Source organism: Callospermophilus lateralis, chromosome 3 (genome assembly GCF_048772815.1).
Source record: "Callospermophilus lateralis isolate mCalLat2 chromosome 3, mCalLat2.hap1, whole genome shotgun sequence".
NCBI classification, from domain to species: Eukaryota; Metazoa; Chordata; class Mammalia; order Rodentia; family Sciuridae; genus Callospermophilus; species Callospermophilus lateralis.
Genome location: NC_135307.1, coordinates 31,891,727 through 31,906,686, shown reverse-complemented (window position 1 = coordinate 31,906,686; position 14,960 = coordinate 31,891,727). Strand labels below are relative to the sequence as shown.

The following is a 14,960-nucleotide window of genomic DNA, read 5'->3' as shown; positions in this document are numbered from 1 at the left end:
TGAATGTAGAGACCTAGGCCTTAGACAAGTCTGGAGCGGACATGGAGACTTACAGATGTTGTCAATGAGGGGATGGAAGTGAAGTCTCTGAGTGGATGGATATTCAAGGTGAAAGGGAAAGAAAACAGCAGGAGTAGCCCAGAGTGGTAGAAGGAAAGTCAGAAGCAGGTGATGCCATAGAAAGGAGAAAGAAGAGGGCTCCTTTGGAAAAAAATAACTGATTATCTGCTCTAGATGCTCTGGAGAGTTTGCGTTAAGGTAAGAACAAAAGTATCGTTTGCTTTAACTTTAAGGTAGTCATTGGCGACCCAGATAGTGGAAATCAGATTTTAACAATTCTAATGTGAGAAATTAGGCAGGTTTTTCAAGTTTTCAATGGAAGAAAGAACCAAAGCCCTTTGGTTCAGTGGCTTTACTGAGTACTTTTTGTGCTCACTACATGGGAACCATTGGTAATGCCTAAAGCCCTGACTAAAATACTGACAAAAACCTTCCCTTAGACAAGGAGCACACAGAGTGTAGCTTACTAAAATGGTAGAATATGGGGGAAAAAACACAAATTTCTTCTAAGAAATTATGGTAGAGTATTTAGCTATGGCATAGTAAACAACCCAGCAGGCCCTCTCTGCTCAGTGTTATCTCCTCCAGAATGAAACCAGCCAACTTACCCTGGCTCCTTTTCATTCTCCATTCACCTATCATGCTGGAGAATGACAAGGAGCCAGGGTAAGTTGCGTAAAAACGATGAAGGGGACTTTAACCTGATGGTGATGGGAAGGTGCAAGGAGAGAGGGAGGCAGTGAAGAGAGAGGGTGACCAAGGAATTGGCATTCCTGGAAAGGCGGAACAAGAAGGATATCAGGAACTAGATCTTGGATTGGAGGGAAAAGGAAGCAAGAGTCAGGCTGCAGATAAATTTGTGAGTGGTGATAAAGGAGGAGGAAGTATTTTGTGAAATAGACAGCATTGTCATTGTCTGAGATTGAGGAGTTAGGTGATGGGGAGGCTAATGAGAACAGAGGATATATAAAGCATTAGCACTGAGGGAGCGGAAAAGAATCTGACCAGGGAAAGCTTGAGGAGAGGACTAGGAGAGGACTAGGACGAGTTGAGGTTTTCCGTGAAGAGTTAATAGTGGCCCTGTGTCTCCACCTGCCCTTCTTGAGGTACATGGGGTATATTTAAAGAGTTTCTAGAGTTGGTTGTGACTGATCTGTAAAGTGCAAGGAGCAGATTATAATGAATGCAACTCACGCTCATCTTTGACACATCCGCTGTTGTCCTGTAGTGCAGTGTTAAAACATCCTCGGAGAGTATTGAAGTGTGTTAATTGAAGCTCTTTGCTCCTTCAGTAAGTGGCCCCAGATTGCTGTCTTGTTTTTCTTTAAGTTCTTGTCCGCTTTTTTATACTATTTCTGTCTCCTCCCTTTCTGTTTTCTTCCTTGTTGTCAGTTGTTCTATCACATTGCTGTCTGCATGCAAGTCTGTATGAGCCCTACACCCTGGACTTTGTCAACATCTGGAGTTATCACACCTCTGAAATAAAGCAGTGGGCTTGAAGACCAGACAAGCAAGCTTATTAGAATTGTGTGCAAAGTAAGAGTAAATAACCTCTGAGTGTGATTCTCATGTGCTGTGCTTTAAAGGGTGTACATGAATGTTTGTACATGAATTCTGTGACATTTATTGGGTTGTTTCTCAGTTGTCCATAACGAGACGTTTGTTGCCTGTATTCCCATTGTGTGTTTTTCTTATTTTGAATTTCCATGGATTATAATATTCTTAAAGAGCCCTCAATATTTATGATTTTTTTCTTGTAATTGTGCTTTAGTATTTATTTATGCTTTTATACATTATCTAAACTTTAAAACCACATGATTAGATGTGTTATGCTATAATTTTTTATTATTCACATGGATTTTCAAATACTTATATATTTTGTATGGAAATAACATGAATTTTCAAATAGTTGTGCATTTTGTATGCAAATAATGTACCATTTCACAAGTTGGTCATTTAGTCATTTCACGTGTAAAGGAACAATGTAAAGAAAATATTTTGGAGGTTTGAAGAATAAGTTATCTACTCTCACTTTTCATATATTTCTGTGTTGTATGGATTTTCTCATCTGTGAACATCTCATATACATAGCAACAAATTTGATTTTTAAAAGAATCTTATATATTTAGGTGCCCAGTAAATATCAACTCAACATTTTTTATAAATTAACTTAATTTCGATCCCCACCTTCCTTCTTGTCAGATGAAAAGTACATTCGACACCAGTCATGTGGGGACTTTCCCCTGCTCCCAAGGATGTGCCTAGGGTTGGGTTGTTGGGCAGTTGTGTACACTGATGAAAGGCCCCAGACTCATCATCACCTGGTCACTCTGGTTGCCTAGGAGTTGCCTGTCCAACCAGCCCACACAAGCCCTTGGGTTCAGTGGCTTTGCTGAGTACCTTTTGTGCTCACTACATGGGAATCATTGGTAATGCCCAGAGCCCTGTATTCAGGCTTCTGCCTCCCTGGGGCACTCAGAAGCTCAGTTACTCCATCAGACATCTTGTTCCTCTCTCCAAACTGGGGACATATTTTTAATCTGGGGGAAATTTTGCTCTCCTCAAACTCTACTCTCAATAATTAAAAAAAAAAAAAAATTAGCGAAAACTAAAATACTGACAAAAACCTTCCCTAATCAAGGAGCACACAGAGTTTAGCTTACTAAAATGGTAGAATATGGGGAAAAAAACACAAATTTCTTCTAAGAAATTATGGTAGAGTATTTAGCTATGGCATAATAAACAACCCAGCAGGCCCTCTCTGTTCAGTGTTATCTCCTCCAGAATGAAACCTATGTAGCCTTAATTTTTTAAAACTCATTGAAGGACACCTATTAAGTGTGCTTACATTTTATTGATAGAGTAATTTCTGAGTGGCGATAGTAAATACTGAGCAGAATCTAATATTTGCAAGTGTTAAGTAAGTTTTCTGACTTGGTTTTGTCTTATTTTACCTAAGAACACTGGAACTATTTTGGTGCCGATGAGAATCTTGGTCCAGTTGCTGTGAGCATACGAAGGGAAAAACCAGAAGAAATGAAGGAAAATGGATCTCCATACAACTACCGGATGATCTTTCGAACTAGTGAGGTAAGTTCTAGATAAGAAAGACTTGAAGCCTAATTGAAGTAGGAAAAAGTAAAGTAGTAGCAGTTGCAGAGCAATAGCAGATTCAATAGCACAAGGTCACAGTGTCCTTGGAGCAAGCAATGCTCCTCCTATCTTCACACTGGTGACAATGGAGGCAGGCCAGGTGGGTAGTTCTGGGTCCATTCTGCATTCTAGCTCTGGATAGATGCAGTAGATGACTGGCAGTTCTGATTCAGAGAAAGATCTGTCTGTGAAGTGTCACCTAAGGGATCGGAGCCTTCAGAATCACAAGTGGGAGTTGCATAATCCCACTCAGGACAGCTGGAAAGCACCAGCCAACTTGAGAAATGGGCATGCTGGTGGAGGAGAGCGGGTCACCTGAAACTTAGCTCTGTTGTCCAGGTTATGGCAGAGGACATTTTTTGAGCCAAGAAGAGCAAAGGGAACTTTATGTCTCCTACCCTCGCTTTGCTGCACCTTGGACATACACTGTATAAGCCTATAACACAGTTGGAACCAGAGACTCTCCATTTGTGGGTTGAACAGGCTCTTTTAGAGTCTAAATACATATAATATATGGGTTTTCATCTTAAAGTGAAACTCTGGTTAAAAAAAAGAAAAGCAAAACTAAAATAGCCAACAAAGCTTTTTAAAATTGTGAACAAGTTTGGGATCATGGGATTTTTTATTTACTTATTTTTTCCCTAAACATAGGTATTATTGTCCCAGTTATCAGTGTGTTTCCTCTCAACTTTAATCCTAAATTCTCTTTAAGATCATTCTTATGCATTAATGCCTAATACACCCTTGAGGTATCTAGAAAATAATGGTTTTAAAACTGGTTTAAATAGGACATTTGTTTTCATTTCCCCTATTGAATCAAGGGTAGTTTCAGGAGTTGACTTCACTTAGTAACTGTTCCTAAGCTTGAACTCTGGGGAAATTAAAAATAGGGATTTTAACAACAACATTTTAAATCTAATGTGGTGTTTACAGCAGCCACGGAGAAATGAAGAGCTGTCCCTTCCCACTTTCAAAGCTGCTGGTTTAGCCATGTGCCACCTCTATGGAGTGTCCTGTGTTGGCAGGTAGACACAGGCAGCTGCCCTTGTCCAGCTTCCCAGATCCACAAGATTTCTGTGAATACCCTCATCTTACTTCCAAATGTTTTCGTCCTTTCTGTTGTATCTTTTTCCCCCTCCCAGGGCTATTTTATTTTAACCCCATCATTTGCTTCCTTTTTGTTGGTATTTTTATCCATTAGCCAAAGCTTCTTGCCACTGTCCTATCCCATCCTTCCTGCAGAGTACTGGAGTTTCCTCGGGGCCCTTTCTTTCTCAGACTCTGCCTCTGGCTTCTGCTGGTCACTCTTCAACATCTTGACTCAGCTGTGCCCTGGGAACCACAGTTGTCTTTCCCTCCTATTCTCTCACCTCTTCCCACTTGGCTCCTGACTCCTCCCTCTGGTTTATGGTCACAGGGTTAGCCTTTTTGTTCTTTTCCTTGGTCCTTTTCCTTCACCTTTGTTGTTATAAGTGCCCATGTCAAATGCTGTTCACAACACTGGGGCTAGCCAGGTGTTGTGGCACTGCTTACATATTCCTAGTGACCCAGGAGGATCAGGCTGGCAGTGGGCAATCTCAATACCAGCCTGGGCTTAGTGAGACCCTGTTTCAAAACTAAAAAGAAAAAGGGGTTGAGAATGTGGCTCAATGGCAGAAAGTTCTAGGGTTCAGTTCCTAGTGCCTCAAAACCAATCATCCAACAAAATATACCATGGCCATTTGTTGTTAAAGATTGATATTCAGTTCCTGGTAACCTGGGGATTGTAGTTGTTCAGATCAGAAACCTTGAAGTCACATTTTGACTCTTCTCTTTTCCTCCTGCCCCCAAATCTGTTCTTTAAGCAATCTTTGTCCATTGTCTTCAAAATACTGCAAGTCTAGATCTCAACCATTCTCACCCCCAAACCTGGACCTTGCTCTGAGAACTCCTTTCCCTGCTTCTGCCCTGAACCTGGGCTTCCTTTTAGCTCAGAGGGAATCTCTTTGAAATGTAATCCATATCTGCCTCATCCTCCTTCAAAATCCCTTCAAAGTTCTCCATATCCTCCTGAGTAAAAGCCAGAGTCCTTGATAACTCAGTGACCTGGCATATCTACTTCCCAGCTGTCTCTGACACCTCATCTCAGGATCTCCCATAACTCCTACTGCTCAGTCTCTTGCAGCCACAGAGGCCTCCTTCCCCTCTAGGTGACCTCAGGATACCTGTGCCTCTGGATTTCAGTACTTCCTATTCTCCCCTCTGACAACATCTTCCCCATGTTCTTCCCTCTGGCCTTCTCTGATAACATCAGAGGGACCTTCCTCCGCATCGGGGTCTAAAATTTCTATTCCCTCCCCATTTATGACATTTTTGTTGTTGTTGTCTGGTTTGGTTTTGATGGTCCCAGTTGAACTCAGAGCCTCACACATGCTAGGCAAGTGATGTACCATTGAATCCCACCCAAACCCCATTTTAAATTTGATTCCATGCTTTATGTTTCAGTAACTCTTAACACTATCCTACATATTGTGCTTTTAAATTTTGTTTGCTTACTTAATTGTAAGCTCTGTGAGGGTGGAAACTTTTATCTGAGTTGTTCTTTACTATACGCCTAATGCCTAAAGTAGTCCCTTCAAGGGACTGGGGGTGAAGAATCATAGTCGAACACTTGTCTAGCATGTGCATGGCCTTGGGTTCCATCCCAGAATCTCAAGAGAAGAAAAATTATAATAAAATTAAACTGTCCTTTCTCTCTTTTCTCCTCCCTTCTTCCCTTTTTCCCTCTCTTCTCTTTTCTCCTTTTTTTTTCTTTTCTCCCTCCCTCCAGCATTTATTTCCTCTACTGTTTATTTAATTGATCACCACTAACTTATCTGTAATTTTTTGCTTTCCAAGAAAAATAATCTTTATATATGGTTCAATTTTAATGCCTGTATAAGACTTGCCATGGAGGTGAAATTGCTAATGCCCATTGGTAGAGGTATTTTTAAATGTTGGTCCTGCCCACACTCCTGGACCTTGTGGTTCAGTCAGTTCACTTGTTTATTAGATGTACAACAAAATAACACTTAACTTTATATTAAGGACTTCCCAAGCCAATCAGTATATTGGAAAAAAAAAAAAGAAAACACGGTCATGGCATTGACATTGGCACTCCCATGGCTTTAGTGAATGGCATCCATGTAACAGAGACAGAAGCCAATCTCTTTCATCTCAGTAGAAGTCAGTCATTGCAAAACATCAACAAAAAAGTCCTTCCATTAATTTGTAGATATAGTGGTTTGTTTGTGAACAGTCTTCTGGCATATGAGTATTTTTAAACTCAGAAACCCAAAGATTTTTATGAAGACTCTTCTCCTTGTTTCTGGAAGCCATTAATGAAAATATCAGTACAATACTTTCTGTCAAATGAGATAGTATGTAAATGATGATTTTTCTATGCGTTATTTGAAATCATTTAAGGGTAGAAGATCCTCATTAAATAAATATATTGCAAATACCTCCAGTACCATTTCTTCTGTTGAGAGTAAGATACTGATACACTTTGTTTTCCCTAACCTCTATCTCTCTTCCCTCCATCAGTTGGCAGATATTACAGATTTTACTTCCTGGCCATGCTTCCTTTGGATTTCCTTTTCCCTGCTAATCTTATATCATGCCTTCTTTGCCTGTTACCTAAAGACTTTTAGCTTCCTAACTGTATTCTCTGCTTCCAGTTTCTTCCTCTCATATCTCATTTGCCAATTTAGTTTCTGAAATTATATATCGTTTTCCCCATCTGAATGTGTCCTGTGATCACACAGGAGAGTGATGAGGTGCACATCCCTCAGTCAGCCTCAGGGTCTTCTGCTGTGGGTCCTGGCTCCCCCCAGCTCACAGCTCCATCATCACTCCTCCCTGGTTCTTTCTGGTCCAGCTGTAGCAATCACTCCTCTTCTTTCACCCTGGTTTTTCCTATCTCTATACCTTTGCTCATCTTATCTGATATTTTCTTTTTGTAGAAATTGTTCCTTTATTCTACAATCCCTTTCTAATGCCATTTCTTCTGCCAGGGCCTTCCATTATTCCCTGAGTCACCTGTGTCTCTGGCCTCGTAGGACTTGGTCTCCTTATACTTTTCTGAGTAAACACTTCTCTCCCTGGTCGCACTTGTGTATTTCTCATCTCTCACCCTCTTCCGCGCCACACACTTCCCTTCATAGGTACTCCTCTGTCAGCTTTCTGATTGCAGTAGAATGTCTTACAACCTACACATTTACTGGGTATTTGTTCAGTTTGGTGCATTTCTTATGCCATCAAACAGTATTTATATTATGGCAACAATTTTGCCATGTGAAAATTTTTGGAAATTAAGAGCATGTCAGGCTTCATGTCTAGTTAACTTGCTCCAGCAAATCATCATTATGTAAAGAGATGTCTTTGCTTCTATTTTATAATAGAAGATATTTTAAGAAAGAAGGGAAAACATAAAGCAATTTCTACTGCTGTACTGCTGTACTATAATCATTGTCCTATTATAGCGGCATTTGGAGATGTGAACAGTTTATGCTTGTCAATAAAGCATTATGAAACTTAAAACTTTATCCTGGCATTTACCTTTTATAATTCAAAAGTGCAACCTTCAAATTCTATGCATTTTTTCTACAGATGTCTCTCTGGGGTATCTCCTTAACTTCTTTGTTAGCATGCTTTGTGGCATTGTATGGCCATACAGAAATCTTGCTCTTACTGACTTTTTAAAAAAAATATTTATTTTTTAGTTTTAAGTGGACACAATATCTTTATTTTACATTTATGTGGTGCTGAGGATCGAATTAAGTGCCTCAAGCATGCTAGGCAAGCGCTCGACCACTGAGCCATAACCCCAGCCCTCTTACTGACTTTTTAAGGAAATGTTTTATGTGCCACTTACCTAAGTATCCTTGGAATACTTTATCATGAATTCCTGTGAACTTGTGTTGGACTTTTGAAAATATTGACCTAATTTTTTATGTGTAAAGTTTGTTATCTCACTCTTCACAATCTTTGTTCCTCATTGGTTCAATCAACAAAAGTCATTTCCCAGCTCAGTAAGGAGCCTGCAAGATAGGCCTCCAGAGCATGTGACCTATTCAACAATTTCATGCCCCCTGAGAAGCCTCCCTGTGCCACCTGTCTCTCTTTCAGCTCATGACACTGAGAGGTTCTGTCTTGGAAGATGCTATTCCTTCAACAGCAAAGCACTCGACCGCTAGAGGGCTTCCTTTGAAAGAAGTGCTGGAGCACGTGATCCCCGAGCTCAATGTCCAATGCCTGCGGTTGGCCTTCAACACTCCCAAAGTCACAGAGCAGCTCATGAAGCTGGATGAACAAGGGGTGAGTGGCTTTCAGCAGAGCACATTATTGCTGCTTAGCTTCTAGGATACAGGCCTTAGTATTTCTTTTTTGGTAGAGAAAACTGATACCACTTATTAATAAGAATTCTAATTTTCTGTTTTCTTAACTCCTGGAACATTGCTCCTCCAATGAAATCCTCAGTGCCAGAACTGAAACTATGTTCTTAAGCTATGTTCATCTCTCTTGATACTCTTCTATACATGTAGTAGATTTTTCAAATATCTGGGAGTAAGTTGTAGTAATAATAATAGTAACAATAAGCATAATGATGTTATTACATTATAATAATTAGTACAGTAATAATAGGGGCTAACACTAATGAGCATATTCATCAGGCTATGTTCTAAGTACCTTAAATGTTATCCCATATAATCTCCCAACCTCAAGAGTATGTGCTGTTATTACCCATTTCAAAGATAAGAAATCTGGGGCACAGAGAGATTACATAATAAATCAAATTTCTCAGAGTTAATAAGTTGTGGAGCCAGGGATCAGTCATCTGCCTCGGAGTCTAAGTTGTTAGTTGCTCTGTCCCACCATTCTTAAAAACTTAGACTTTAAAACCATTAGTAACACCAAAAATAAATTTTAGCCAAGATTTATAAACATAAAATTTTAAAATTTGGGGCCCAATAAATACCACAGATTAAAATGCTTATGATTCACTTCCTTAATACTTCACATTCCAAAATGTAGAGTCCTTTTGAGGCTAATGCATGATAGGATAATCCATATAAAGGTTGCCTAAAGGAAGAAGAGTTAACATCTGAAACTTTCTCTAACCAGAGAATGTTATCCACATTCTGCTTGGAGTAATTTGAACATATGTGCTAATTTTGTAGAGGTTACACTTGTGTAATCTTACTTTAACTTTTAGCACTTCAGCCATATTGCACCCTAGCAATGGGTAAAAGTAGTTTTACCATTGCATTTTAAAAATTCCTCAAAAAGTGAAAGTGGTCTAGGTAATGTCATTTTCTGAAAACTTTTGATGATGTTTCCTTAATTTTATAAATTCCAAGTTTATTAAAACAGATATAAATTTGAAAAAAATAAGTTTTAAGATATATTTATTATTTTAATCAAACCATAAGAATATAAAATGAACCAATAGTTGGATTTAACTTTTCTAATTCATGCTTTTTCTATCCATTTTGCTTTTCATAATGTGCCAACTGTCTATTCAACATGTGTATTTAAAGAATGCTGATAGTATCCATGTGTATAACATGTAAATTGAAGCACTTTGTGTGTTTCAGAAAATAACTAATGCATAAACTTACTACTTTGAAGGCTGTTTTCCAGTAAATATTCTGGGCAATTTATTCTAAAAAAGGAGGAGCAGAAAAATGATGATTAGGTTCAACTTTATTGATTCAGTCATTTCAGTGACTGTGCTTATTAAAGAGAATAAATAAACCCACTTAGGCATTGATAATATAATCATATACTTAACATCCTAAATTTATATTAGGACAGAATATTTTATATAAAGAAGTTGTTTATTATCATTTACCCTTATTTTAAACATATCAAATAAAATACTCCAATTATAGATATTTCATAGATTTCTGGCACATTTTTGTCCTCTGTTAATGATTGCAAAATGTTGGACTGCAGATGGTGCTGTGTTGTGGTGAACATTTCATGGTTCCTTCATACAAGGAAGATAAGAGTCCTATAATGAATTCACCCAGAGTTAAATTTATTTAATTCATAAATTGGCCATTATTTTGTAATTATGGTTCTCCTACTTGGAGATGTTGAAATATCCTTCTCTTCACAAATTATTAATGGTAATATATGATAGTTATTTTGTTTAATTAAAAATTAAAATTTGGCAGTGATTTTCTCTGATTTTATTTTGGAAAGAAGTGCTTTACATACGTTATCTCATTGAATAGGGTTTTAGTATTAGGCAGCTTTTCCTCAGCAGTAATGTAAAAGTTTAAAGCATGCTGTCCTATGTGAGCAGCTCTGTATCTAGACCAAAGGGCACACTACCACTTGGCTTCTCTCCTGTCATCTCTGTTTCCATTCATAGCATTCAAAGCCAGGATTGTGCTGGTATACAGCAGATGACAGCATACTTCAGCACAGCAGTTTTTTTTCCATAGGAAATCTCATAAATCTCATTAATGCCTTGGAACCTTTTGTAGAAACTGATTATTTTGGTGCCTTTAGAAATGCAGATTTTAAAAAGAAATGCATGTACTGTAGGGGATACGCATATGAATCATTGCAAAGCATTTTTATTTTCCATCTGTGTCATCATTTTTAAAAATTTTAAACTTTATATAGCCTCGATTTAAAGTGATTCACAGTGTGATACCAGGAAACCAGACTCACCAAAGGGAATTTTTAAGTCTCCTTTTAAATTTTTAAAAATGATTTCTATTCTCATTAAATGGTTTATAAAATTATGCTTGGAAAAAGAAAACACAATTTGTTCGCTATATTGTACATTTTGCCTTTCAAATCCGTGGTGCTTTATTTCTTTATCAGTATGAAAACGTAAAATGAACAGAAGAAAAGCATTAAAATTTTATTTGTAAAGTATACAAGAAAGCATTGCACAAAGATCTAATAATTTGTTTCTTATTTGACTTGACAATGATATGCAAGTGGGATTAGAAGTAGGCATTTCCTTGAATTCCAAAGAAATTCATTTTAGAAAATAAATACATCCTTTGTGGCTTATCCTGGCATTCACATTCTCCTTCTTTATGCCTTTCTGAGCCTTTGTTGTTATTGATGTCTACTTCTACTGTTATGTAAAATGACAGTGAGAAAAGATAAAAACTAACTTGACAGTGTTTTCAAACTGGCTAGAATTGAGAACACTTGGAGCCTCAGAAAATTTGAATGAACTTTGGATTTTGTTCATGCATCATGTCTTATATCTTCATTTATTAGACAACTGAGAACATATATCACGATAGAAACAGATTACATGGATATGTGTTTCATTGTTACTCTGTTTCAATCACTTTACTGGCATCATCTGATTCAACCTTCACAGCAACCCTGAGTTGTCCCTTCCAGTTAGTTACTGGCCTGTTTTACACTTGAGGGGTTTGTGGCTTACAGCGGTTCTAGGCCCATTTACTTTCCTCTCATCTTTAGTGATCCTGAACACTGGATACAAATTCACGTAATACTGCCTTTCATTTTTAAGATTTGAAAATTTTCCTTTACCTTTCCATTTCTTGAATTATTTTGATCCTTAAAACTATATTGTGAAGTATTAAGGGATTCCACTACTCTATTCTAGTTTGTTTTGTTGTCGTTGTTGTTGTTTTGTATGCATTATGAGGAATTGAAACCCAGGGTGCTCTACCACTGAGCTACATCTCCAGAACTTTTTCTCTTTTATTTTTGAGATAGAGTCTTGCTGAGTTGTCCAGGTGGGTATTTGCAATCCTCCTGCTTCAGCTCTGTAAGTTGCTTGGGATTACATGCATGTGCCACCACCCCCAGCTTCAACTTTTTAAATCATATGGCCAGTTTCATTATTTTTAAATTTGACATATCTTAACCATTTTTCTTTAGTAGTTATTTTTAAAACTCCTATATCTCATCTACTCTGCAAGGGGAATTATCACACCTACCCGTGTTTTAAGGAATTCACACATGTATAATACTTAATACCACGCTGGGCACATAAGTAGACATTCAAGAAATGTTAGTTTTTGTTGTTAATTATAAAATAATAGCTTGTTAGTCACCCTTTACATGTGTGAGCTCTTTTAATCTTAATAAACTTTCTATGAGAGAACATCTGTTATGGGTAACATATTATGCTTTTACAAGTAAGTATGACCATTTCAAATCCAGTAAGTGCTTTTTAAGTACCACTCCTGGCAGATTGTTAAATACAATAGAGAATAAATAGCCTAGTAAGACACAGACCTTATACATGAAGGAGGCAAGGTCATAAATTACTGTAATGGATGTCAGGGTTAATATAAGAGAACTGCAAACAGAGAGTAATGGAGGTACAAGCCAACAGGGGCAAGTCATGTTGGTCCACAGAATGAGATGCATCTTAAAGGGGAAGAAAATTTCATCAGGCCAAAGAATAAACAGTAGGTCGCTCCAGACTCAAAATAGTGAGAATGAAGTACAGAGGGACAAGAGCAGAGTGCTCTTATGGGGTGGGAAGCAGTCTAGTTGAACAGGAGTGTGAGGCACATGCAGGAGAGCAATAGAATAGGGAATTTTGATTGAGCCGTGACTTAAGTCAGATACTGTGTGAAGCAGTTTGCATGAATTATTTTAATTATTCCTCAGAATCCTTTAATGTAGGTGCTATTATTACTGTTTTGCATACAAGTGCACTGAGGCACAAAGAGGCTGATCACAGTTAGGATCTGTGGAGGCTAGTCTTGAGTCCAGGCATACAGACTCCAGAGCCCATGTTATCAACCAATACGCCACACAACTTATCCTCCCTGCCCTCCCCATGCACGGGGAGGAAACTGGAACAATGGCTCCGAGTCTAATTGCCATAGGCTTCAATGCCTAGTATTAAGTGTAACATGTTAAGCCCAAGTAAAATTGGAGTATGGCAGGCTCATAAATATTTAAAGCACAATTGCCAGTTTGCATTTATGAAATTGGTAGGCCCATTTTCACTAGGAAATGTCAGGTTTCATGTACAAGGAAGTGATTTTTGCCTACATGAGTATCTTCATTTGGTTCCTAGATGTTTATTAAAAATGTGCCCAAATGAAAATACTTATTGGGTTCTCAGTTTTTTAAAGTTACTCTTTAAGTTATCGAATTTAGAGTAGAAGGAAAGTAATATTTAATTTATGTCTGCAATTTATATCAAGAATGGATGAAAGGAAAAAAGCAATATTTATTCCATAATAAATAGTACTTATCTTTTGATTAAGGACATGAATGAAATTCTCTGCTGACTTAAATCCTATTCATTGCCACGTTGTAATGTTTTATTGTGAAGATAAATGAGTTTGACCAGCCGTTTTCTTTGTTGATTTCCAGCAGCTATTTTGAAAAATGACCCAAAGGGAAACATTCTTTCCAAAACCAATTTTCTGTGAATGACGCTTTAGCAGAACAATTGTCATTCCTAGAGTTTAAATCTTCTTTTAGATAGTGTTTAAAAGTCAGGTGGCTACCAAATTGTACCTGTCAGCCATCAGGTCAGGAAATGGAGATAGGGGCAGCCACAGCTTTGTCCTGTTTGCAAGGAGTGGTTACCCTGTGCTGGCCTATCCCAGTTCTTTTGCCCAACCAAGGCTGAATTGGATGACAGGATGGCTGTATCTCTCCAATGAGAAGACCCTGTGATTGGCTGACTGATAGCATTGGCATTTGGGGGACATGGCTGTGGTAGGACTGCAGTTTGCAGTGATGGAGTACAGCAAGATGAAGAGGCACTTGCAGTGAGGATTCTTTGGTTCATAGAATACAGAAAATACAAATATTACAGAATAACAGCAAACCTTTCAATCTTCTTTATTGTGAATTATTAATTATATTTTAAAATCAGCTTTAAAATAAAAAGTTAAACTAGTTTCTTCCTCTAGGATTTGAGTGGGTAATAAAAGTTTGAAAATAGACGTAGTAAGACCATTAATTTAATGTTGAGGGGTCTCATTTCCATTCTTTCTATTGCCCTTCTCTCCACTCCTTTATAGTTACCACTTTTATGATTTCTTGTATACAGTGTTTCTGTATTTCTGTATTCAGATACTACCAAATATGCATACACAGTTTTATTTCTTTATATAAAATGTAAGACACTTCCTTTCTTACTTAGTAAAAGTATCTAGGAGATCTTTCCATGACAGTACATAAAAAGGTTTCCTGTTATTTTTACTTCTGCATAGTATTCCATTGTATTGCGGTAGCATAGTTTCCCTATCAATGGTCATTTGGGTTGATTCCAACCTTTTTTCTGTTACAAACAATGCTACAATTAAGAGTCTTTTCCTACATAATTGAAATTTGTTTTTTATAAATACCCCATACATTTTTTTTATTTTGTGAGAAATTTTACACAACACATTGTTAGATAAAATTATTAGCATGTGTAGACTGTTTCATTTATATTATGCCAAAGATAAAAATAGGTTAGGATATATCTTTAAGTATATATAAATAATTTTGAAACTATGTATCAAATACTTTTAAAAAACTTTCCTACCCAGTATCCAAATGTTATTTTTGTTAGTAATTTCCAATATGGATACAATTTTAAACTAGCATTTTTTTCCTATCAATAATTGTTTTTTTTTCCCAGTCTCTGTCATTCTTTCTGGAGGACAATATAGAGACTTATCTTCAGGAAGTAGTTAAAAGAGTTATGTTTATGAAAATCAAATCAAAATGAGTGCTGTCAATATGAATATTGAAGG

General features: G+C 37.4%; 1 protein-coding gene across 6 annotated transcripts in view; it reads left to right on the top strand.

The window, feature by feature from the left end:
* The window catches only part of Sipa1l1 (signal induced proliferation associated 1 like 1), a 130,296-nt gene that overhangs the window by 13,558 nt on the left and 101,778 nt on the right, over positions 1 to 14,960 (top strand). For all 6 annotated transcript variants that reach the window (XM_076849928.2, XM_076849927.2, XM_077109129.1 and 3 more), the window contains exons 2-3: positions 3,020 to 3,150; positions 8,362 to 8,550. In XM_076849928.2, coding sequence (XP_076706043.2) covers positions 3,020 to 3,150; positions 8,362 to 8,550 — 320 coding nt within the window. The remainder of the gene's footprint in view (positions 1 to 3,019; positions 3,151 to 8,361; positions 8,551 to 14,960) is intronic.